This window comes from Nestor notabilis, unplaced genomic scaffold (assembly GCF_000696875.1).
Source record: "Nestor notabilis isolate BGI_N333 unplaced genomic scaffold, ASM69687v1 scaffold14356, whole genome shotgun sequence".
NCBI lineage: Eukaryota > Metazoa > Chordata > Aves > Psittaciformes > Psittacidae > Nestor > Nestor notabilis.
The window spans coordinates 35,525-61,993 of NW_009934338.1; the positions used below are offsets into that span (position 1 = coordinate 35,525).

Consider the following 26,469-nt stretch of genomic DNA (forward strand, 5'->3'; position numbering starts at 1 on the left):
GAAAGAGTGAGCAATAGAAGTGAGACCTGTCTTGTATTCACCGATCCTATGAACACTGTCAAACAACTTTACTTGTGAGTGTTACAATAGCCTTACAAACAGTTTGTGAACATATTCCTCTAGCTCATTGCACTGGCCTTATGGGTCCAGTTGCTAGAGCAGTAAGTGAGAACAACTGTAATATAATTATCTTTAGCATTCTCTGGGTATATATCATATCTATTTGCACAATAACACTCGGACACAAAAGAAAAATGGAAAAGGTAATTTGAGCAAACAAACAGAAAAACAATTCTTCAACTCATGAGCTGTTTAATTGTGCTACAGCAGGATCACTAGAGGTAAATATGCCTCAGAGGTAAGTACATCCTTCATAAAAAGATACAAAATGAATGGAAGTTAGCACATTTAATAGTAACATCCATTTGTACTGATAAACCTTACAATATGACAAAACACATTTCCCAGAGCTTGTCTCAACAACAAACTTGTATAGAACTCATTTATAACTCTTCTCTTGAAACAAGCCTTAGATCACATTACCCTTTATGAAGGCTGAAGAGCATTCTCCTTGATGGAGGTCACCAAAATTCATCTGTGATTTAACCCTTTGACATCATCAATGGCAGTGAAAGTTTCAGGTGAGAAGCAAGCAACCAATAAACCAGAACCAGACAGTATATTTGGGTCTGAAGCTCACAACTCAACAACCTTATGCAACATAATTTTTACTGCTGTATCAGCCATTTCAGTAGCAGGCAGCTTTCTGGGATTCTTAGGGAAATTCCATTGTTTGCTTGGAATGCCTGAACACTATTGACTGTTCAGCTAATGGCAAGAACAGCTATAATCTACTTATAAACCAAGAAATCCAAGACTGAGTGCTGTAAGGGTTATCACTTTAATTTCTGAGGTGGTTATAAGAAAATGAAGAATATAATTAATTACTTTCAATGAAAACTGGATGTATAACTCACAAGGTCTTCTTAAAAATTTCCAGGTACAAGAATATGAAGGAATTCTGTAGTTGACAGCCCTTACACAAGAGCAGATATCAACATCTCAGTAAAGGGAAGACACCTATTTTAGAATTACTTCATTAACTTAAAACATAGTAATAAAGGCAGTTATAATAGGCTATAATGAGTCCATTGTTGACAAGAAAACAACTGCTTTTTTGACAGCTGCCATAGAAACCCAGCTTATGTAAGGGTGAGTATTTGGGTTATAAGCAACTTCTCTCAGTGCTTACAGTGCAGTATCTCTAAGCTTTTTGGAGCTGGGGTAGGTGAGAAATGCCAGTTTGCTGAATAGCACCAGCCTTTGAGAGTTGCCTCTTCATGTCACTTTCAGATGCCTTTGAACTCTCTGTATTGTTAAGCTGCTTTTCTAAAAATCTAGAAAAAATTGACTGTTCACCTTTCTGTGCTGTCCTGAGCCATTACTCATTTATAATGCTAATTAAGTTAAACTTTGTTAATGTTAGAGTCATTTTCATTAAAAAGAAAAGAACGGGGGAAAAGAGAGGAAAAGGAAGAGAAAGTCTTAAAACCTATGTGCAAAAATGCTAGCTATAAGCCTATAATGTGGATTAAAAACCTGATGGCCTATTTTATATTAAGGAATTGCAATGACTGCACATGCAAATATATGTAGGCAACTTTTCATAAAGCTGTATTCCTAGTTTCTTAAAAATATCTTTAAACACATGTTACCTATGAGTAGCCATACTAAGTGAGGAGATTTGTGGATAAAACAGATGCAAGAGGTAGGAAGTTAATGTTTGGGAGCTCCAAGTGACTTATCTGAGGGATGGGATCTTTATTTTATGCAATCATATCTCTTAACATTCATCATTTTGAAGTGGGTAGCAAGTGACAACAAAATTATTTTTCTGATTATGGTAACTCATTTGTCAACAGTACCATCAGTCTGGTCCTATCAATCACTCCAAGCTGATATGGGATGGAAGTGAAAATTCTCAAACTGTATGATGTGCAGGAGGGAAACACTACTGAGAAATTAAGCTTTCAGAAAAGCATAAAAAGAAAGGAAAATAGAAATTACCCTATTCAATTTCTAAAGAGGCTTTGGAAGTGATTACCAGAGAGAAAAAGGCAAAGTTATATAAGGAGAAAATAAGAAAGATTTAAATTTTGGGGTGTAACATTTCTAAGACTCAGTTCTCTAAAGACAGCAGCTGACATTTGGTGAGACAGCAAGTTACTAGGGAAACGTACATCATGCTCACTCAGGGAGGCTTATTTTGTTACAGTTTACAGAAGCACCAAGTCATTGAGGTTCAAAGCATCTCTGGAGATCATCTATTCCAAGCCCTCTGCTCTGATCAGGGTCAGCTAAACTAGGTTTCTCAGAGCCATGTCCAGTCAGGTTTTAAGCATCTCCAAAGATGGAGACTCCTCAATCTCTTTGGCCAACCTGTGATCATCCTCACAGGAAAAAAAAACAAAAGCAAAACAAAACAAAAAACAAACTTACAGTTATTTCTAATGTTTAAATGGAATTTCCTGCATTTTAATTTGTGCCTATTGTTTCTTTCTCCATGTCCCCTTAATTTGAGATAACAGTCCTTTGACAGGAACTCTGATTCTAGTGAATTAGTGTACATTCATGCATGCACATGCTTCCACTTGTGCAAAACAACACACAGCTATTGAAAATGCCAGAATATACTTCTCCTATGCATACTTATTTGTATGCCACATTATTTCATTTTGCCTCATTGTGTCTAGATGAAGTTATCCATATACTCAGTATTCAAAATTGTGCTCATTCATCAAAAAGAGCAAGACAGTTACAACATTATTTATTCTAATCATCTGCTAAAATCTTGATTTCTTCCCCTTTCATTTTATGAAAAATTACAGGCAAAGAGTGCTCAAATGTTGCCTCTGAGGCTGAAGACTTGAACACAAATGGGACAGACATAAGCTGCAGATTTTGTTTCTAACAAATACAAAAGATTTCGCCATGAACATAACTACAAACAAACAAAGGCATCGAGGAAATACATGCCAGCTGACCTGGACACTCTGACTCCTCCCAAATTTGCATCCAGCAACTGTTTCCCCTACAATGCATAAACAACACTGGTAACAGGCTGTTAACCTCATCTTCCCTAGTCACGTTGTAGCAGGTAGATTACAGAGTAACACATCCTTTCCCCTCCCTCTCCTGCTCATCTCAGGACTGCTGCAGTCCCTGCTAATCATGGACCCTGTTCCATCAGCTGTGCATCTGGGGCTGTAGCCATCACTGGCCCAGTCATCAGGGTTGATCCCAACTCCATTGGCACATGTGGGGCGCACAGTGGGCCTGCCATAGAGGGATACTCCAGCAGAGCTCAAGTAGGATGGCATGAAAGACTGCTACTGCACAGCCAGCTCTGCTTCTGCATTCAAAAGACCTTTTAGGGTCTATTTAGTGAGTGGAAAAAACCTAATGGGTGGGGCTTCCCAGACTGCCTGTTGTTACAATGAAGTGGCTGGACTTAGAAAAACTCCATTCGAGACAGGTTTTTTTATCCCTATAGATGTTTGATCTTGCCTTTGGGGCCTGATCCAGGGCTTATTTGCAAGGGTCCAACAGGCTACAGTAAGTTTATTGAGCCCTAATATCTGCCAGGAACTTCATGTTTCTTACGAGATCTTTAGCACCTTCTGCCCCTACTTTACAAGGGATGCTCAGCTCTTTCCACGGTCTGAATTGGGTACTGCAGTATTTAGATTCCTTGCTGAGCAAGGAATGCTGATCTGAAACAAGCCCTAGAGATTCTGTATTCTTGCTTGCTTTCAAATAGCTAAAGGCATCAACTATACAGGATGATGACTTGCTGACAGGTGACATTCACTTTTCCTTGCTTACTCTACCTTCTCCTTCTGGAACAGTCTTTACAGTTGCTTTGGCTTCACAGACTTGGGGCTGTTATATTATTTGTGTGTAGCTGAAAGAAGTCAGTGAACATCCCTCATGAAAGAACAGATTAAAATAACATGGTACATATTTGCTGCCTACGTGCATTTTCCAAGGAATACTCACAAAACAGTAATGTGTGCACAGGCTGTACTTAGGATGTTGAGGGTGTTGAGGTCTGCTAGATGATGATTGATAGCACGTGGCTGTAATAAACCAACAGGTTCCTCTGTTATTTGTGTGTTCCTTAATTAATATGACATGAGTATAAGGAAGCTAAGAAATAGACCTAATGTCAGAACTCACAACCCATCTTTTTACTAGAAAAGTTTCTAATTTATTCATTTAATATGTTTCTTCCCAGTAATGCTTTCTTTCATGCAGACCTGCTAAACCCAGCATTTAGAAGCTTTTAAACAGTGTAGCAAATCTGATAACTGTTCATATAACATTTTCTGCAGAAATTACCAGAAAACACTACAGAAACAGACCAGTCAATGAAGCTGACCTATAGAAGGCAAGCCTCATCTAACGTGGCAGAGTGATGGAAGTGGAACCTTGAATTGCAATTGCTTCCAGCTTGCAGACGTGTCATGTTGAATTCACTAGGTTTTTGCAACCTAGAAAGAGAAAATCCTGAATGCCCAGATAGCACCCAACATGTTGCTATTATGCAATGATGTGGGAGGGGAAATGAAACTGATTTTGTAGGAATATAAGTTTTTATTTTTTTAAGAGCTTCATTACTTTTCAGAAGGACTTACGAATCTTCATTATAGACTTCCTCTGACAGATTGTTATAATACCAATTCCTCACAGCAGTACTTAGCAATTGTCTAACTCTGTAGGCTAGTATCAGCCAGTATTTTAAGACTACAGCAACACAGCATCATATCAGAACTGGAAAACTGCATTTTCCTCTTACAAAATTTAGATTTACAAACAAGAAAAGCAGTCATGCTCAAAAGGGGAAGGATTTAGCAAGAAAGAGGAATAAGCCTCTTGTGAAACTGAAAATCACTCCCTAGAGTGAACAAAGCACGAGGCTGTACCTTGTGTAACATATTAGAAGGCTGAGGTCCATTAGCTAGGTCCTTTTTTCTGCTGGGCTGTTCATGCCCTCTTCAGGATTTGTAGTGAAATGAATAGACAAGCACTAGTGAGATTTTTTTATACTTATTCATGTAGTTCACACTATCATACCTGTAGAGAGGCTTGTTTCCAGCAAAGCCAAAGGGATAAACAATGAGAACAGTACCAAATCGGGAAAAAAATATTGGCTGAACTTAAAATCAGCTTGCTTAGTAAGAAAATGCAGTTTAATATTTGAAACAATATTTGAAGAACTGCACCTTCACAGCTGCAGTAGGCAAAATGCAATTTGAGCACTCGGAAGAGTGAAGGGAGGCAGAAGGAATGTTTGAGAGGCAAAAGGATAAATAATTACAGGAGCTGACAAAGCACCTTGAGAACAATTTCAGAATTCTGCTATTATTTTAGATTTAGTTGTCCCCAGGCAGAGCAGAAGTGAGCTCAGAAATGAATCCTTCAGATTTTATAATCAGAGTTCATAGCTTCACTGTCCTGAAATACTCATTGCTAGTATCTCAATATATGCTTGCTCAACATGCCAGAAGGCATAATGCACATGAAAATATCTCTGACCCAGCTCTAGGTAGGCCTCTGTGTTTACTGGGGTTGTTGACACTTCTAAAGCTCATTTTGCTGGTGCTGCCAGTTTTTTTGTGGGACTTCCGAATAACAACCTGCATGTCCTCAAGCTTTGCAGTTTAAAACACAATGCTTTTCCTCTAACTCTCACATGGTTTTGGTACTCACTAATGTACTGAAATGACTGAGTATTGCATTGTCAAAAATTAAAAAACAGAAGATGGGTCAAGAAAATTTTGTTTGTGCAAGGTAAATCTAGGATTAGGTCTTTTTTTGCCTCCATTTGGCTTCCAAAATCAGATTTCCCTAGTTATGTTTCAAAACTTTCCTCTACAATGAGGGCAGTCTTCAACTCCCTTTTTTCAAAAAACCCAAATGCTGAAAATCTAATGTCATCTGAGTTACAACAGCTCAGGATTTAGGAACACCAAATGCTGTGATAAACTTCAATAAAGCTGGCCATATCGTCATCATGCCTGACAGCCCACAGAACTCATCTGGGGTTTCTCATTGCTATCTGCTGTGGATTTACTGACTATTTGGATGACACTGATGACGAGATTTCAAGGAGCATCAATATGTGTCTTCAGCATGGTTTTATGCTTGCACTGCTCACTACAGCTGAGCCCAAGACAGGAGAACCAGCCCATCCCACATCCTGACCTCATGCTGCCGTGTGCAGGGCTGGATGTGGTCAGATGTAAGACTCAGCTGTTAAAGTGCCTGCAGATTTAAGCCAACCTGCTCAGCGCTTGAAGAGCAAAGATACACTCTCACAGCTCATAGGCAACTCCCCAGGTGAATTAGCTCTGCGACAGCCAGCTGTCAGACCATTTCCAGGCAGTTTAAACAAGACCAGTATAGGCACAAGAGCCAGAGCAAGACTCAAGATGCATAATTCCTGATGAATATACAGTGGCCTGAGTATGGAGCTGTCTGATGATGTGGAGGCAGGAATCAGCTGTAATGCACAGTATGCTGTGTGAGTTAAGGCTCCTAGAAAGATACTGCATGCCCTTCACAGCAAAAATGCACCATGTCATCAAGTCTTGCAGAGTGAGACAGCATACCTTTTGTGCATCTGTTGTTGGTGTGACAAGCTCTGTTCTAACATACTGTGCACAAAATCAGAAAACTCCATAAATAAAGCATAAGCATGCACAGCTTGAGCTTCAGAACTAAACTTACTCCTGGCTTTACCACTGTATTTGCTCTATCAGCTAGGGAAAAGACACTAGAAGGGCAAGACCACACACTCTCACCAGCCATCCTGACCACTTCTGAATATGTCTGAAGTAGCTGTAAGTTCAAAACACAAGCTTGTAATGGGTCATCCTGCAGGAGCACAGGGTCCTTTCTCTGCTCTTTGCAGTGGGAGGAAGCTAAACATACTCTCGCACTTAACAGAGTTACTCTGAGATCCCGGCATGGTTATTTTTACTCTCAGGATACCAAGCCCTGGTAGCATAATGTGCAGACCTTGTTATTTTTGCACTTGGTCGGAAATCTAGGAGAATTTTTTTTAATCCATCTAGAGATCAAAGACCTCTGCTTACATACAGTATTGCAGGGTACAAATAACATGTAAATAATTCATGTGAAGTGCTATCAAAACCCACCATAACCTCAACCCAAAGGCTTATTGCTGCACAAAGGCTTTGACATAGGTATTTTTTTCCTGTGGAGAAGCTGGATGGTAGGAAATAACTGCCCATACATACCTCGAAGCTTTGGGATCCCAAATAACGATGTCAGCATCAGAACCCACAGCAATTCTCCCCTTCTTTGGGTAAAGGTTAAAGATTTTTGCTGCATTTGTGCTGGTAACAGCTACAAATCTGTTTTCATCCATTTTTCCACTGTGCTGCACAGGAGTACACAAAAGCAAACTCATTACTTTTTGAAACAAGGAATGAAAAAAATGTTCCAGTTTTTGAAAAGGCTAGGATGAGTGACAGGTCTCTGCCAGCATCACATCAATATTTTTTTTTAATGTCATACCAAAAAGTTTAAAAGAAATAAAAATCACTATTTGTCTGAGATGCACAAACTGCAATGTACATTCACTGAATACAATAACTTCATTTTACTTTATCCCACAGCAAAAGGAAAAAAAGACAATTTCAAATCCATATTTTCCATGCATCCTGTCCCAAGTCATCTGAAATATTTTTTTATCTGTCTTTGCATCTGTAGTCCTGCTCAGCCGTCTCCTCAGGAGACATAACATCTCTCATAACAAGTATCTAGGTTTTGCAAATTGGTGAGTCGATATAAGGAGACCCTAGAAGATGATAAAGGAGATGTAAGGCAGAATGTGTAATATAGGAAAGGTGATTTGAAAATGTCTTGAGCTATAACACAGAGAACAGAACTGTTCAGTAAATGTTTGAGAACAAGCAGTATAAAAATCAAATTTGCTGATGTGACACATCAGCAAAATGGCAAATAATAATGGATATAAATGTGTCTTGGGACTGTTCATTGCTACATAACTAGTTTTAATCCAATCTCTGTGACTGTTGTTTGCTTGGCAAGCCAGATACACTGGCAGTCATACTGCATAGGTCACTCTACAAATCAGAATGTCATGAAAATGTGTTTGTATGTAGCCTGTGAGCCTCTAAGAAGAAAAGGATAATGAGTGGTGAACACTGCTCTTCTAACTAATGGTGTGTGTGAAGGGAATTCCACACAAATTCTCACTGCTGTGTAATATTTTACAAGTAAGGGAGGATATTCCTGATTGAAGAACCTTCTGAAAAATTATCCTGCCCAACAAGATGCACTATTCAAAAGCAGTACTGACATACTTACTCATGTTTTACTTTCACACTAACCACAAGCTAGATTATATTCTAGTTTACACAATAAATAATCACACTAGAGATATGCCATAGGTGAATATAGGCAGAAGTCTGTTTCGTACATGCCAACTTGAGCTGAATCCTAAATCAGATAAAAAGAGAGATTCTGAACCACATCCTTACAAACTGTGTGAGGCAGATAATTCTACAGTGACAAATAAACGTGCCTTGCAGTGTGTTATCAATAAGACCTCACTATTGCAAGAGAACTTAATATTAATTAGAAAGTTGAACTAGACCCTCCAGACCTTAAAAGTATTGTATTACCCAGAGCAATCATAACATCCAGTAAGCAGCAGTTCCCTCACCAGATTGCCTCACCTCCCCTCCCCGTCCCCCATCAGACTACCCCATATTCAAAAAGCTTGGCATTAGCTTTTGTATTTTTATTTGTTTGGGGCCTGAAGGGCATTGTCCTGAGAAGCACTGAACATTCTTGTGTTGGCACTGACAATGTGAAGTCAATGGGACTTGAAGATGCTTATCATCATATCACAGGCCTGACCCATACACTAGAAAAGCATTTCTTATGCCTAGCTTGTTTCCTCTGGCTAAAAACACAAATTAGAAGTCGACAGACACACACCCAGTGCAGAAGCTTCTCCAACAGCTAAGTTTGAGAGAGATCAAAGAGGAAAAAATATAGAACTGAGCAAGTTGAATCTGTGGATAACTCTTTCCTTCTACTTTCACTTGTTGAAAAAAATGCTGCAAGTAAATCTACTGCACGCTACTGCTGAAACAATAGCATTCCTTTGCTTCTAAACTATGAAAATGATCCTGTCGTGCTGTATTTTAAGCACTAAGAATCTTCTTCTATCTCCCAGGACCATAAAGTGAGACATAGTAAGGTATTATGGTATGTTATCAAAGGAGTTATCCTATGATATATACACCTGATGAAACTGGAGGGTTGATAACTGCTGAGAGATTATATTTTGTTGGAGAAATCAACTACTTCCATGTTCAGATATATTGATGTCATGGTTTAAGCCCAGTCGGTAACTCACAACTACGCAGCCGTTTGCTCACCCCAGCTTTTTCCCAACCCCCTTCAGGCAGGATGGGGAGAAGAATGGAAAGAATGTGACTCCCACAGGTTGAGATAAGAACAGTCCAGTAACTCAGGTATAACACAAAACTACTACTACTACCACCACCAATAACAATAATGATAAGGGAAATAACAAGGGGAGAGAGTATGAAACTAAAAGGAGAAAGGGAAAAACCCGATAAACACAAGTGATGCTCAATACAATTGCTTACCACCCACCAATTGATACCCAGCCTGATCCAAGCAGCAGTAGGTCCCTTCTGGGTAACTCCCCCCAGTTTATATTCTGGGCATGACGTGCTGTGGTATGGAATACCCCTTTAGCTAATTTGGGTCAGGTGTCCTGCCTCTGCTCTCTCATGGCTTCTTGTGCCCCTCCTCACTGGCGGAGTATGAGAGACAAAAAGTCCTTTATCAGGGTAAGCATTACTTAGCAACAACTAAAACATTGGTGTGTTATCAGCATTGTTCTCAGATTAAAGCCAAAACACAGCACTGCACCAGCTGCTAGGAAGGAAAAAAATAACTGTTACAGCTGAACCCAGGGTAATTGATATACTTACAACGCCTTTTTCCCATATGACTGACATCCTATCTTCCACACCATTCACTCCATTAGGGATTTTTGTGAAGTCATCCTTCCCCTGAGCTTTCTGGCATGTGTCAAAGGTGCAATTGTCAGTCCCTGTCACAGATAGGTCATCACTATGGAAAGACAAAGTTCTTTATGAATCAGAGTGCCACATCGGAAAATCCATTGCAAATCTTGCTAGATCCAGCCATCCATGCTGCAAGGAAGAACTGGTATGCCCTGCCTTCCAGTCTTCAGTCCCATCCTCCAAGTACAAGCAGTTCCCCTGTAAAGTAGTTTCTTCTTCAGAAACGTCTCAGAAGAAACCAAGCAGCAAAAGTAACACTTTTACTTTGGATATGTATAAAAGGTGTCCCACAAATAGAGGACTAATATGCTTTGCCCAGAGTAAGGAGCTTGGTTACATCCTCACTTAGGGCAATTTTAGACTGTGTCCCTCCACATACTCTTTGAAATTGTCACAGATCTGCACAACCATCAGCCAGTGTTCAGGCATGCCTTCACAGACTGGTCAAATTCAACCCTTTTGTGGAGTTAAGCTTCACTGGTAGTGAAATACCAGCAAACTACACATGCTGTTAACTGCAGGTATCCAAAGGATACTTCTATTCCTACTTCCTTCTGAAAGCAGAAGTGGACAACTTATATCTACCTTCAGAAGTCAGCAGGCTTAGTTTTTATGCAGTGTCCAAATTTCAAGTGAAAAAGACAGTTGATAACCAAACCCAGAACCCCTAGCTGTGGCCCCACTTTTTACACATTTCCCACTGACTTACAGCCATACTGTCCTCCTGGTCATGTTTCAATTTTTGGTGCAGTATTAACAAGGCAAGTCTTATTGATTAAAATCAATGGGGACAGACGTCATGAGAGTCCAGAGGAACAAAATGTGAACACTTTCTAATTTCTGCAACAAAAAATGTTTATCTATGGTTTCACCTTGCATTTCTCCTTCCTGATAGTGTTAACATTCTGTACTTAGAAAATCTCCAGTGCATCAACCTGTTGCTATATACTCCAGACAGAATCTGCTGTGTATTTGGGCATCAGCTGTCACTGTTCATTCATCTGCTTACTTGGCCAGTAAGTTCATGAGGAAATCAGGAGTAGATGGATCTGGTCTCAGTGGAGGTCCCATGACATATGCTGCAGCATGAGCCCAGTCTTCATTCCAGTAGTTGGTGCCATCGGTGCCAAGACTAGCAGCAATAGGCTCCCCATAAACCACCTTTCCTGAAAAATATAATGCAATAGTATCATCAACAAACAACGTAAAAATGCGTATCTTGTGTTTTCTCTGTTGCGGATCTTTTTGATGACAGTGAATCTAAATTTGAGTAAGTGTTTCAAATTAAACACTAACATATGGAAGGACATAATAAAATAAGCTATAACACTGTTCTGAGTATTCTGCTGGTCTCTCAATATACTTCCTCATAAGAATATTGCTTGGGCAAGTTTTTTAATGAAATTGTTGACAGATATATTATAATGGGGTTTACACATTGCTTACTAGGCCTGTGATTGAGATTTCAAAAGGAACACAGTCCTCAGTTGCATTAATTATTTTCATAAATTTCTTGGTAGCACCTGTTTGGTACTCTGAAATTATTGACTATGTAAGTTAATATATACAGCATACGGACTTCACAAGGTGATACTTTTAATCATCAGGCTACAGCTGTTCCAGGAAGAACGATATGGCACAAGACATAAACTAAAGAATGTAAAAACATTTCCCAAATGAAAAATCATCAATAATTTTAAATGTTATCTCCCAAATTTTAATCTTTAGCTCTTGCTGAATGGTATGCTGGATTCCTCAGACGAGGACACCAACCCACACCTGCTGTTAGCCTTTGGATTGAGCTAACATATTTTCGCTATTTTTATCTCCTAAGAAAGATGGGTTTGAAACCAATCAAAACAAGATGGGAGATGAAACAAGTTGTTTCATTCCATGAAGAGATGGTCCAGCCACTTTGCAGTTCTGTAGGTGACAGGTGATAATGCCCCTAACTGTGATGGTCACCAAAGAACTAGCGCAAGCAGGGACTTCATGCACCCACTCATAGGCTGCTAGGTCTTGGTTACAGACAGCCTCTGCTGGATTCCAGCAAGGATCCCTACAGACAGTAGGTATCTTGCTGTGGATCGCAGATTTCACTCAAGACACAATTTTTGCTAGATCTATCACTGCATTACCCCAGCAAGGACTCAGCTGGTAATGGTTTGACGGTATAAGACAATGACCTTTCTCTGGCTTCCTGTGTGTAAGTCGGTCATACATTCGCAGTACTGATGGAAAACAACATAGCAAACCTTTGCAGATTTCTCTCTGTACATTAGATTCTGGTATTTCTGCGAGTTATTGAGTTGTAACTGCTACACTGGCACAGCTTGCTACCATGGGGCTCAGTTCATTTCAAAATACATTTCCCACTGCAATAGTGCCATTCCTTAAATCTTCTGTGTTAGACTTGCATTAAGTCCTCATATAATTTAAACCCTACAGTTCTACCATCATTTCTACAAGGTTTCAAGACCTGTTCTGACATTACTGTACTGTACGTTTACTCCAAGTACTACATAGTATAACTTCTTCCATGACCTAAAGACTCCCTCTTAGCATTATTAATTTGCTATAACCATCTCAGCATCTTATGACATGTCTCATATTTATGGCTTCATTTGGAGCATTCTAAGCTCCCAGTCTCACTTATCTACATATATTATAGATTTACACTTGGACTCAAGGGCGAGACTATTGTTTTGGCTTGAAATCATGACTTAAGCAGTTATTTACTGGTTTTTGCATCTTATTTACAAAACTTAAAGCACTGAATATGAGGCCATCCATAGACGTGATATGACTACTCTGAATGAGGAATTTTTATGTCAGATTAGTGTTTTCCCAATTCAGAGCTGCTGCAGGAGTCAGGGGGATCTTGGCCTTCCCTGAGCAATTCCAAACACATTATTGGAGGGCAGACTGACACAAACCCTGACACAGAAACATCCTGCATATATAAACAATCTCCTATATTAACCTCACAGACTTTTGACAGATTTTTCATAAGCAAAGTCAGTAGGAAGGGGAGGGAGAGGAATGTGGTGCGGTGGTCTTTCCTAGTATATTTAAACAAGCTAAAGAAACTTCCATCCAAAGTAGACTTGAACTATGAATCATTAGGACATAGCTATAAATAATAAAAGTTAAAATTATAGGAAAAGAGTAAATGTTTAGCTTCATAAATAATTTTTTTATCTCAATTTTATAACATAAAATGAAAAGTCTCCAAGCTCACTTATATGCTGGGTCGATTTTAACTCATGTACCACAGCTGATGACAGTATTTCTGCAGTCAGAATTTGACCTGAGCAGCTCCCCTCATTCCCATGAGTGGGAAGAAGTACAAGTAATTTCCTCAAGTGATTTTGAGTCTGAACACTGCAGTTTTAAAAGACTACATCTGGACCCTTCTGCTGACTGTGCAATTTCTCACATTTCACTTGGACCGTGACTAGCCAGCCCGAAGGGTACAATAATATCAAGATTCTGCTTTAATCCAAATAACAGGGAAATTCTGCATTAAGGCACTTTTAGCTCCACTGGCAGCAAAGAAATTCTGCATTTAAGTTCTTCTAGCTTGATTGGCTTCTGCCTATAGGCATAAAAGTGGAGTAATGCAGTAATAAATCAGGTCTTTCCATTTATTATGCTTTCCTGCATTCAATAAAAACAGTAAGCAGAAAGCGTTCTGCTGATGGGTCTTTCTGACACCTCTGAGCTTCTGGAAAATAGCTGTGGACTTGGTGACTTCTTCATCAGATGTCCAAACTGGCTGGCAAGAACTATTTTCACATAAGTTACTTTATAAAAAAGAAGAACATGCAAATGTGATTTATTTTACCACTTATCAGAACTCAGAGTTATAATACTGAGAAATACCAATAAACATTCACAGGCTTGAAAAACTGGTCCCTGTGTGCTTATTCTAGCAAAAGTTTCAGAAGTACTTAATGTAAGGTCATACAGGGCACAGATATTGACCAGCTATGATCTGAAAGAAGCAGAAGTGCAAGAAAGGGTTTATTGAATCAGGCATAGCATTGCATCAATTATACAACCTCAGCCTGGACCTCAGTTGTCCTGCATGAGCTGGCTAAACAGCCCACATTTTTATTTGCACTCCTGTGCTAAGAATCAGCTTGACAGTCTGCATACCCCTAGCTATGGACATGCCCTTCCTCTCAATAAGAGGAGACCTAACCTATGACTGATGGTAGTAGGTATCAACTTCCTAAGTCTAAGCAAGCTTCTTGTAATCTGACCAAGTACTTATCTTTGTATGCACTCTTTTAAAGGGGGGAACCTTTTTAAAAAAAAATTACTTTTTAGTAAGATACTGCTTTCCTTTATATTTACGTAAAGATTCTGATCTGCATTAGAAAGTCTTATTTCCTTAGCTGTAACAGCACAGTTACAGCTACAGTTACAGCACATGATCTCTAGCCTTTAGTACACTTAAAACGAAAGCATTTTTAAGTGGCAGTATACATTTTATATCCCTAAATCACATTTTTTTAGCCTTGCTTCACCATTGGCATTACCGGCTGAAGGAATAGGCCACACTAGTTTTCCCTGGTAAGTTCACATCAAGTAGTCCTAACAAGGCAAGGAAGCTGCATTGACTGACACCAGCACTCTGCAGCCTTGTCTTCTCATTTTAGGAAAGACTTTACACAACAGCAGGCAGAGGATCCTCTTTGTCTTCCCACTCAAGGGAAGAAGACTACCATGCACACAAAGATATCAGAAGGCCCTTTTATGGAATCAGACAGTTCCTCTACCTATTTGAGCAAGATTCAAGATCCTGTTTTGCAGAGGGATGAAGAAACAACCCACTGAGACAAGCAAGAACAGTTCTCACAGAGAGGTACTGGTTTTGACCTCTCAAGTGGTGAACTAGTGACCCATTGATTTTGGCAAACAGGATGGCAGGGCCCCAGAAAAAGAACAGGATGTTAACCTGTCCCTCTCACAATTAAAACATGGAAATCTTGGATTTTCTGTTGAATATTCATCAGCAGTGTGGCTGTTACTGATGTACATGAAAAACATGCTGCTACAATCTGGAGATTTCCTTTGGTAAGTGGTGCCCCTGAAGATCAGAGTAGACATAGATGGTGGACTTTGGAATAGAGGAGAGAAGGCAGATATGTTATTTCCCTTAAGTTTGCTTATTGTAGAGTAAGAACTAGTATCCCTTTACAGTCTATATGACTGATTTTAGCTTTTAAGGTATGAGCCATACCTCACTGACGACAACAGAGTTATGCCTACTGTCTTCAGCTAACTGTATCAGGCCTTCGGTCTCCAGCTAAATAAGGGACAAAAAAGAATTGGGCTCTGGCTTATATTTTTGACTAGGAAAATTACCAACCCACAGAATTTAAGAAGCAATGCTTCAATTATGGTATCACACTGTCACCCAGAAAATAGATTACACTCACTGAAGATCAGTCTCTCCCCTTCGGAGGTCAGTGATGGAATAGGAAGTGATATCAATCTTCCTCTGACATGGGCAGGGATGAATATGCATCCACACACTGTACTTTATGCTTGGAAATTAACATGAAAAATTTCACAATTGTAAATAGTAGGAAGCTAGCATCAAGAGATGGAGAAATAAGCTTGAAAACATGAATAAACATGAATAAAGCATTACAGTGAATATTTCAAATGCTTGAGAGCCTTCTGATGTTTAAGAGTTTACACAGCTTTTACATTAAGGTGGTTTTAACCTGTCCAAGCTGAAAATCTTTTAGCAAAATATTTGGGGTTTATTTATGTAATTCATACAATATTTTGAGAATTTTTTTTCTTTTTTGTTTGGAACTCCTTGTTTTGTACTACTGCTTTTAACTGAAGAATGGAAAATAACTTCTACTGAAACTAATAACAATGAATTTCTAATTGCCAGAAATTATACAGATCAGTCTCATCAAAAACTATTATTGTTGTAACTATCTTTGCGGTACACCAGCTATATTTCAAAATGTCTTACTCAGTCCTAGATTTTTGTTTCCTAGACAGTATACATCCATGGAAATAGAAATTAATTATGGAGAGATGTTATATATGGCTGTGCACAAAGGCAAGCATTGACGACTGACCTCATCAACCCAGGAAGCTATAAAATCCAATTTGCACCACGATAAGAGTTAAGTTGTACCAAATTCTTCATTTTTACGCATTGAAGAAGCATACATATATCAAGTTAGTTATCAAACTGGCACTGCAGACTATTCTTACAACAAAGCCTAACAATATTATACAGTATTTATGATCAGCATAGGATTTTTTACTTCAACAGTGTGTTACAAAACACCACTTCATATCTTAGCTCTTTCATGTTCACAGCCAGTGTTTCATCTTTAAATCTCTTGTAGTTAATGTTGACATCACACCTGTGAATGTATAAATAACCGTACACTGATGGATATAATCCACATCACCAGCAGCACTGTCATCTAGTGGAGGAATCTAATATAGCACTGTATTGAAAGATGTTCTAGTAAAAAATATTCTGGTAGATTCCTTTATATACTTGAATTACTGATAAGTCTTACTAGAAGTCATAATCAATATATATTCTACATATATCCATCTATATTAGCACAATGGTTTCATGCACTTTGGTCAAGATCTCATACTCCAGATTTTGCTATTAATAATCTTCACTTGCTGTGCAAGAATTATCTGAAGTCAAGAAATAAGGAAACTGAGATCTGTATGCAATTCATGTAAGGTCAGATGATGAGGACAGATATTCCATAAAGTTTTAGGCCCTTCAAATAATGAGCTTCTGTCCTACTTCTTCCACCCATATAATGTCTCCTCACAGCACTGTGGTTCCACAGGCTGCCCTGGCTAGATGAACCCACAGCTGAGGAGGTAAAAACATCCTGAATCCCTACATCTTTCAGGCTACTTCAAGCCTGACCAACAAATAGTCAAGAGAGTCAGGCTTTCTTTGGCTGACCAGAACTATTTATAAACCTTGCAGTGCATGACCTGAGAAACCCTTCCCTGACAGACTCAATGCTTTCAGATGCTGCCATCATCACCATGATTTCTAAGTGCCCAGTAAATAGGAATCCTTGTCATGTCATGGCACTGCCTGCAAAAACGTGATGTGGTCTCTGTTGTAGAATTTCTCATGTAAATAGCTGGTAAAGGCTTGCAGATTATAACTCAAGGGAGAGGAATAAAAGAGCAACATGTTGCCTTGTACTGGTCATATGATTTTGAAAGCATCTTGGAGGTACAGCACAAAGGAGAAAAAAGTTTGCTCTGGGGAGAATGGAAAGTCTCAATCCCATTTGCTTAGCTCTCTTTGGGCCCCACAAAACACACACAGTTTAGACATCCCACTCCAAGAAATTCACCCATGTTCTGAGGGTTATGGCACCCATGACAAGTAGATCACTGATGCTATGTTGGGTTTTCCATGACCCTTTCTCTAACGTCATAGTCCAAGCACAAAAGAATTAGGACGTTTACCTTCTCTTCGTGCAGTACTTATCAACCTTCCTGCAGATTTACTCATTACGTGGACTACAAAAAGGGGGCAGCTTACAGCATTTGCTATGGAAATTGCTCTTTGTGTAGCTTCAGCTTCCACTTCTTCAGGACGAGACAGTGCATGCCCCTCAGGGCCAGTTATTCCCATTGCCAGCATCTTCTTTGCACCCTGAACACCACACAAAAACATGCACGAGTCAGATAAAGCATGACCATGGTGTCATGAACATGCCACTGGCAAAATGGATCCTAAATGAGCCACTACAGCTAGTTTGAGATAAAAAAAACAAACAAAACAAGGTAGTTATGATATTTTTTGAAATGAAGTTATTGTTGTGTTATCTGAAATCCAATACATCTCTTAATAAACGCAGGTCTCAGAATATCTATAGTGACTCTAGAGAACACACTCTTACTGGCTTGCAGGGATAAATCACCCCTTTGAAAGCCCTACGCCTCTCTCAATATGTACTTTTAAATGAACACAGCCAGTAACTGAGGTGACAGCACTAACCCCTCACTGGAAAGGAAAAGGAAAGATCCTTACTAAGCACAGATATACATCCAGAGCCTCCGAATGAGGCTCCAAGGTTTTAAGAGGCCTAAGATTTTGACAGTACTATATTACAGGAATTTATGCTTTGCTGATTTGAGATTACTTAGCAATAAATTCATTTCTATTATGGGACCTGGGGCAGAGTCAAAGCACTATTGACTAGAATAGTTGAAGAAACTCAAAGGCATCAGTGTAGTTATACTCCCAGAACCTCCACACAGCACTAAGATGTCAATAGCAAGTGTGAAGAGAGTCTAACTAGGCACAGAGGGACCTGTTAATAATTTTGTATAATTAAATTGTAAGTATGAAGGGTGGGACTTTCGTGCCCAGTCAGTGAAGCTTTCTCGGTACTTCTGGATTCATTCCTGTTAGATAAGCAGACTATGTTTGGAGAGACCTAGGGTTAGGCATTACATACCTGACGTCTACATACTTGGCTGAGTGTTCCCCCTTTGACTTGGTTGATGATCAGGCTTTGACTATTGTTCTCTTTGTCAGTCAAGTATATATATGTTGAAAGTATACATATTATAATGCAAGTATAACTCTCACTATAACAAACAGGATCATTTGCCTCCTGTCTACCCTGAAACCAAGACAAGGTTACAATTTCTTAGCTCACTACAAGCATCTTTTACAATCTTGGACAAGAATGTTTGTCCTCAGTTCCCTGGAATTAAAATAGGGTAGAAAAACCTTTTCCTGTGACACAGTGATGGTACTAATACAGCTATTGAACTGCTTATAAATGGCAACAGAACCATTTATATTCTTGACTTTAATGGACAAAATGTCGAAGGCCCACCTGTGCAATTAGCTCCCCATTCTCTGCATGGACTTGAGCAACAGCTCCAAGTTCCTTACAGCAGCAAAAGGCTTCATATAACTCCTCATCATTGAGCATATATACATCTTTATAGGCCATAAACATCTTGAAGGAGTTGACGCCTTTGTTTTGAACAAGACTTTTCATTTCTTCCTTCACCTGAAAGACAGCAGTTTTCAAAAACCAGCAATATTATATTTAATCTGTTAATAATTTTATATAATGAAATTGTAATTATGAAGGGTGAGCCTTTATTCACCCATCAAACATACATTTAGTCCGAACAGCCCAAGTCACATATTTAAAGACTGACTTATACTATTCTTCTTGTATCAAATTCATCCTCCAAGTATATAAACGAGTATCACTGCAGTGCAGATATTAGAGGTACAAACTAATTGCAGGAAGGGAATGATTTTTACAAAAGAAAGCAAAGCAGCATTTCACTCCAAATAAATCTCTTGATGTTCAAAACACCAAATCCAACATTACAATCAATGTATTCAACTTATACAGTATGGAGTTGTGAGCAAAACTGATTTTCAAAATTGGATCATAATAGGCTTCATCATCTGGCAAATAACCGTGACAGAAAAGATCTTATATCCTAGGGCTTTGTCCTGACTCTAAACAACAACACACAGCTTTTGAAATATTTGTCATCAAACAAACATCTTTTCCAAAGAAAGAAAAGAGGCAGGTTTTAGCCCAAAGGTTTCTTGTATAGCTGGTTAGCTAGAACTAACCAGAACTATCCGTTACCTAACTAAGGCTCTCTCTTCCCAGTAAAATGATGGTGACACTAATCTGTGATACTATTACTATTTCCACAGGATTAATTCCTTTCAGAAAGTAAAACATCGTTTTTCATCTTCTCTCTAATTATCTGGTTGGATCTGCCTAATAAAGGTTTGATATAAAACTCAAGGAAATTTTCTGGACTTATCCAGAGGAGGGATGGGAGCATATCTTGAGTGGGAATAAATACCTGACGCGAGATCCTGCTCTGACACAAATATAGAGGCATGTCATTTATTTTCTTCTTCACTATTTACCATGACTAAGGGAAAACTCTATAAAGAATGTATGTTTTTAATCAATACTTTCAAACCTGAGGAGATGATAGCTAATTAGAACGGCATGAAATATCAGTCGTCTTTACCCACATCTTTTATAGCTACAAAACATCAGACTTTTCTATTTCTTTCAATCTTGGCCTTTGAAAAAAGTTAACTTCTTAACATAAACCAGAAAATTTCATTGATTTACACCCCACTAGTTTTATTGGATTTTTCAGTACAATGCCACTGTTCTCTACTGAGGCTGTTTCAAACACACATTCCTCAGACTTCACTGGATAATTTATTTTATGTCTTTGCTTTGAGCTAAAAGTTGCAGTCAGTTTATTTAGTGCTTAGTGCTCGGAATACCAAAGATGGAGTGTTTGCAGAATGAAGGCTTTGGTTCATACATGTTAAAAGTTAAAAATTAGAGAAGGTACTCATATTTTAAAATGGAATTTACTTAATATATCTATGTACTGATGCACATCCTCTGAGGATCCAAAGTGCTCTTGTAAAACATGGAGCAGGTTCAGATAGATGTCAAGCACCTGAAAAGTTAATTTATTCAGTAAAGGTTTCAGGCTATCAACAGACTTGCACAGAACAAGAACAATTTTCCAATATGTAAAATCCAAAAAGGATTTTTAGATAATCTGATATTCAAGTAACTATTGGCTGCAGTCCGGCTTTACCTTATGGAGATATTACTGGAGTCAGTAAAAACAAAAAAACACTACCACCACCAAACCCCCTGCAAACAAACAAACAAAAAGCCAACACGACCAAGAATCATCAGGAGCATAAATTATCAAGTGTTCAAGAAATAAAAGGCAAAATTTATGCAAACACCTCTTGCCCCCTCTGGCTTGCCTGGTCTTGGTCTTGCACAACTGCTTCCTTTAACTATGTGCAGTATTAGCCAAAGACACAGGCTATCTGCAGACTTACTTACTTTTTTTTTTTTTTAAATACATGTGTTTTAGAAGGGTTTGGACTATTTCAAATGTAGTTTTTATACACAAAAATACTATTACACTGCCAGTAAGCTATATTTAGCACATGAAGATTAATTCCTCAACATAAAAAGTACATGGAGCTGTTGGAGCAAGTCCAGAGGAGGGCCACGAGGATGATAAGAGGACTGGAGCACCTCCCGTATGAAGACAAGCTGAGAAAGTTGGGGCTGTTCCGCCTGGAGAAGACAAGGCTGCGTGGCGACCTCATAGCAGCCTTCCAGTATCTGAAGGGGACCTACAAGGATGCTGGGGAGGGACTCTTCGTTAGGGACTGTAGTGGTAGGACAAGGGGTAATGGCTTCAAACTTAAACAGGGGAAGTTTAGGTTAGATCTAAGGAAGAAGTTCTTCACAGTGAGGGTGGTGAGGCACTGGAATAGGTTGCCCAAGGAAGCTGTGATTGCTCCAACCCTGGCGGTGTTCAAGGCCAGGCTGGACAGAGCCTTGGGCAACATAGTTTAGTGTGTGGTGTCCCTGCTCATGGCAGGGGGGTTGGAACTAGATGATCTTAAGGTCCTTTCCAACCCTAACTATTCTATGATTCTATGATTCTAATTCAAAGCAGGTATGGTACCGATTCATGGAATTGAAAAGCAGCTATCGTGTCTACCTTATTGCTCCACCACGTAACTGCCACATGCAGGGAATAGTCACAGCAGACTTTAGGGTCTGCCCAGCTTTTCCATGTGTCAAAGGCTTCAATCAGAGAACAGCCTTTCTGAGGGATGGCAAAGTCAATGATCATAGTAGTTCCTCCCGCTACAGCAGCCTGAAAGGAAGGAAAGTTAATATTTAGCAGTCGGAGAGAATGCAGATTTCCTCCCACCCTCTCCAATTGCCTGTGCAACAATTAATATTGATACAATGAAAAGCCAAAACTCACTGAAGATCTCCCCCGAGTAAAGTCTGAACTTGCAAAATTATTGTGGAGATTAATTTTGCCTCCTTTGAGAAGGCTGTTCTCAAACAGGTGTTCAGGAGAATCACAAGGAAAGTCTCTACTGAAGGAGAAGTTTTCACACATGTACAAAATCTTATGAAAATTTTGGAGATGAGTTTGCAGCATTGATGCATCAGTGAGATTCCTGAAGCAGGCGGGATCACTGAGAAAGAAGAGCATCAAAAGACCATAGTCAACCTGAGAAATGCTTCCTCAGAGTCTTCGTAGATAAAAAAACCAAGCCTATGTCATGGGAAAGTATTGAGAAGCAGATACACAATGAAAAACAACAGATTCAGTCTGAAAATCTACTTTGAAAATCCCTAAACTCTTGTCTAATACCAAATTATTACCTTTTTTTTTCTTTGAAGGATCTTTGTTAGTCCTTCCCAGACTAACCAGGTCCTCAAGTAACAGAAATTGACCCAATATAGAATTTTTTGCTGTGATTATTGTAGTCTTCCAGATTGCCGTAATTGTTGCAATTAGCCAGAGAAATCTCTCTTGCTCTGAACAACATCCCTTTGCACCCCAGAGACAATTCAGATCAGATTTATGCTATATTACTCTTCCTCTTTCTAGATCAACCAGTCCCTTCCTCCTCTTCGTTTATCAATTAGAAGCAAAATTGTAAATATGTCAGTATATTTTGCAAAAAAAGGTTTGGAGAGTGACATAAACATCTGTGAATCTGTGATGAACTGAGCAAACATTTTCTCCAACTGAAGTTGTTCAAACTGTCAAATTTTTTTCAACAAGACAGATTGTTTTTCTATTTTTTAAACAGGATTTAGAATTTAAGAATATTTATAGACTTGAAGAAAAAAAAAAGTCATGGGCTCCACAACTCCACTCAAATTCTCTTTTTTCCCTAACATCTTTTCTTTCTCTCTCTTTGTCAAGAAAGGTATTCTGCGCCTTTATTTATTCGGCTGAAAGGGTAAACCTTAGCTAATCATTGTAGCATATTTTGCAATAGTTGGAACACAGCTCTATCTCTTGCCAGAATATCTGCAAGATGATGACCTTCAGTAAATAGCTCTGAACACACTGACACTTTAACTTGGGCTAAAAGGGTCCACAATATCTAACTTTTTGACATCTGATCACTTGGCTGAATCTAGAGTCTTCTCTCAGGCACTATCTGCTCATCCTGTTTTGTGTATGCAGTCTCTGTTTTGCAGCTTCCCTTATCAGTGACTCAAAAAAATGATTCAAAAAACCTCAAATCTAAAAAGAAAAAAAAACTACCTTTTTTTTTTCTGGGGTTTTTTTTCCGTTTTATTTTTTCCTTCCAAGTTTATCTCCCCTACTTTGGGATTTGACAGTGCAGGTACCTATATCTGAGTTAGTCTGCATCTTTGTTTCTTGTTAAGCAATGGAGGCATTTTAAGAATGCAATCACTTACGCCTTGTGAAGGCATCCTAAAAGACAGCCACAGTCACTGCTATTTCTTTTACATGTTTTCTCCTGTCAAAAAAAAATCATCTTCTGGCTTTGTCACATTTGTTTGACTTTTCTTGCACTGTCAAATTTCTAGATGTACCATTGATAATTAGTTTACAAAAGTGGTCTTCACAGAGAAATAAAAGATTGTTGCAGAAAATTAAAAAATATTAATATATATATTCATGTACTATCATGTAAAGTAAGTGTTCCAGAAATCAAATTCTGCACGTCATACAGCCAGGAAACATATTCTGTGTTGTCTGTAGAGAAGCAGAACAGACACTGTGGTCTTGATTTTTTTCTCTCCATTTATCACCAAAGGCAGTGTCAAGGTCAAAATCTGCTTGTGGAAGCCATTATGGTAACTATAATTTTTTTTTTCCCCAAAAAAATAATATTCCCTGTCTATGGAAAAAGATTCCCATTATCACATTTATAATCCCTTTCCAGCTACCAGTTCTGGAGGTGGAAATTCCATGCTGTAGCTTTCCTTTTGCATCTTATCTTACATTTGACTTGGAGATATGTCATGTTTGATATAGCGGCCATTTTGGGATGGCAGGAAAGATCTGCTGCTAGGGACAAAATAATTTTTTGTCAAAGTTTTGCAGGATAATTACAGTCTATTATAATGAGCCACTACAACTTTTGTGCTCCTTGAAAAGAACAATTTTAGTACTTAAAACTATCCAGTGTAAAATATTTCCATTCAAATAACAGTAGCAACACCAGCAAATCTATCTTGAGTTGGAACAAATATTGTTATTGAAAGAAATATGCCAGTAATTTAAGGATAGCATATAGGTCATATGTAATCTTCCCTTCAGTACACTGGAGTCAACATTAGAAAAAGTCAGCTCCTTGTTAAGAGTATGGAAATGCACAATTAGGGGGAGACAAGACAAGGACAGGTTGGACAGGGCTTGGATAAACTGGTCTAGTGGAAGGAACTAGATGAGCTTTAAGGTCTATTCCAACCTAACCCGTTCTATGACTCTATGATTAAGTCACTCAAGCTAAACTGCACTCTCATGACATGATAGGGCAAGCAAGAAATAAAAATTCTTGTTAAAGAACAGGGTCAATCTAAGCAAGACTGCAGACTTTAAAGGTTCTTAATAGTTGTGTGATTACTGCACCACACCATTTGTTAAAATGAGTTTAACTTTTTCAACTATTTCAAAGAAGAAAACTGGTATTTTTCACATCAGAAAAAATGTACATTGATGAAATCCATTTATTTTGAAGGTGTGCACTACACTATCATTTTCTGCTTTTTAGCAAACCCCAGCTCTGCTGTGAGAAGGACAGGATATAACAGGCTCTCTAAGGATGCTGGTTAACAGACAAGCAAAGTAGGGCATTGTGATCCCTTCTGTAGGCAAAGGATTTCAGCCTGCACAGCAAAGCTCTTAGAGAAGTACTTTGCAAATTTTAGGGAGCTGTGTGTATTTTTAGTATATGGAGATGATGCACAATACTATTAACAATAGTAACTGATACACTGCTAATGTAAGGAATGCCATGAGATCAGCTAAAAAGCTGGAAAAAAACCAACTAAAATACTCCAAGTATAAAACTGGGAGAAATAAGACACTTGTAGAAAGCGTATTTGAACTGGGCTCTTTCACTGGGAGACACAGTAAGGTGTGCAGTAAATGAATGACAAAGAAAAGCTTGCACTGCCCCTTGTGAAACAGAGCAGAAAGATCAGATTACCACAGAGGTGCTCCCAGGACACTGGGGAATTACACTGTTGATTTAGTTAACCTTTGCTCGGAAAAGTATACGGCTTGTTGCATGCACCAATGGAAGCTGTAGTCCACATGACAGCCAGGGCAAAGGACTGCACTTAACACTTGCCACCTGCAACCAGAAAAGTCTCTGAAGGAACCCAAATAATACACTGCTTGAAGGTGGACCTCTGAGTACCCCAACTGCTTATGACAGTGTCCCAGCCAAGGGACAGTAACAATTGCCTGTGCTCGATTCACACTCCCTTCTTTTAGAAGTACTATTGAATAATTAGCAGGCATCCCTTTCTACGAAAGCCCAAATGCACACACAGATACGCATATATGCACCCACCTTGGTTCCTGAGTAGAAGTCATCTTTTGACCTGCTACCCATAAAAGGGAACTGCATGTGTGTATGGGTATCGATGCCCCCAGGGATCACCAGCCTATTGGTTGCATCCAGCACAACGAGTCCAGTCAGTGGCTCAGGGTTTAGGTTTGGTCCCACTTGCTGCACGACTCCATCTTCCACATACACATCAGCCTCCACAGAGAGATCATCGTTCACAACTTTCCCCCCCTTGATCAGAAGCCTCTGCTGAGCCAGGTTCTGGGGTGGTGTGGGAGCCTAGAAGGCAAAAGTGAGGCTCAGAAAGTTGCTCTTGCCTGAAAGTATTTCACTGCCCACCCTTCTCCCAGAGCAGGGGTTATCTTCAAATGGCCCTAAACACATACCCACACAGTGCTCTTTAAACAGAATTGCCCCTCTACACTTGGCAGCTCCTCCTACAGCCTCCACTGGAGGACCAATGCCCTGTGAACACAGTGAGACGCCCACAGGATGGCAGAGTGTTGGCTTCGGGCCCTTTCTGCTCCAGAAACAAGGCTAGGCTTTCGAGAGTGGCTGGCTCATGGCCTGCCCTGTATACACCAGGGTTTGAAACATGCTGGGCTGTTTTGACAACGTGGCCATTCATCAGCTTGTGATGCCCAAAGTGACTCAAGCTCTTTGTGGTGGGGTTTGAGGAAACCAAGGAAGGAAACCAAGTGTGACCTGAGCTCTCCACAGGAGCGCCCAGGGAGCCCAAGGGTGACCTGACGCCACTGCAGCTTGTGCAGGAGCGCCGGGGGAGCACCGCGCTGCAGTGCTCCAAGCATTGTGCCCATCTCA

At 39.3% G+C, this 26,469-nt stretch overlaps 1 protein-coding gene across 1 annotated transcript in view; it reads right to left on the minus strand.

Moving 5' to 3' along the window:
- The window catches only part of DPYS (dihydropyrimidinase), a gene marked incomplete at its 5' end in the record, with an annotated part of 29,773 nt that extends 3,847 nt beyond the window's left edge, over positions 1 to 25,926 (minus strand). Inside the window, 7 exons of the mRNA XM_010017295.1 lie at positions 7,326 to 7,468; positions 10,089 to 10,230; positions 11,194 to 11,350; positions 17,688 to 17,877; positions 19,073 to 19,252; positions 21,783 to 21,941; positions 25,651 to 25,926. Coding sequence (XP_010015597.1) covers positions 7,326 to 7,468; positions 10,089 to 10,230; positions 11,194 to 11,350; positions 17,688 to 17,877; positions 19,073 to 19,252; positions 21,783 to 21,941; positions 25,651 to 25,926 — 1,247 coding nt within the window. The remainder of the gene's footprint in view (positions 1 to 7,325; positions 7,469 to 10,088; positions 10,231 to 11,193; positions 11,351 to 17,687; positions 17,878 to 19,072; positions 19,253 to 21,782; positions 21,942 to 25,650) is intronic.
- Between the last annotated feature and the right edge of the window lie 543 nt (positions 25,927 to 26,469).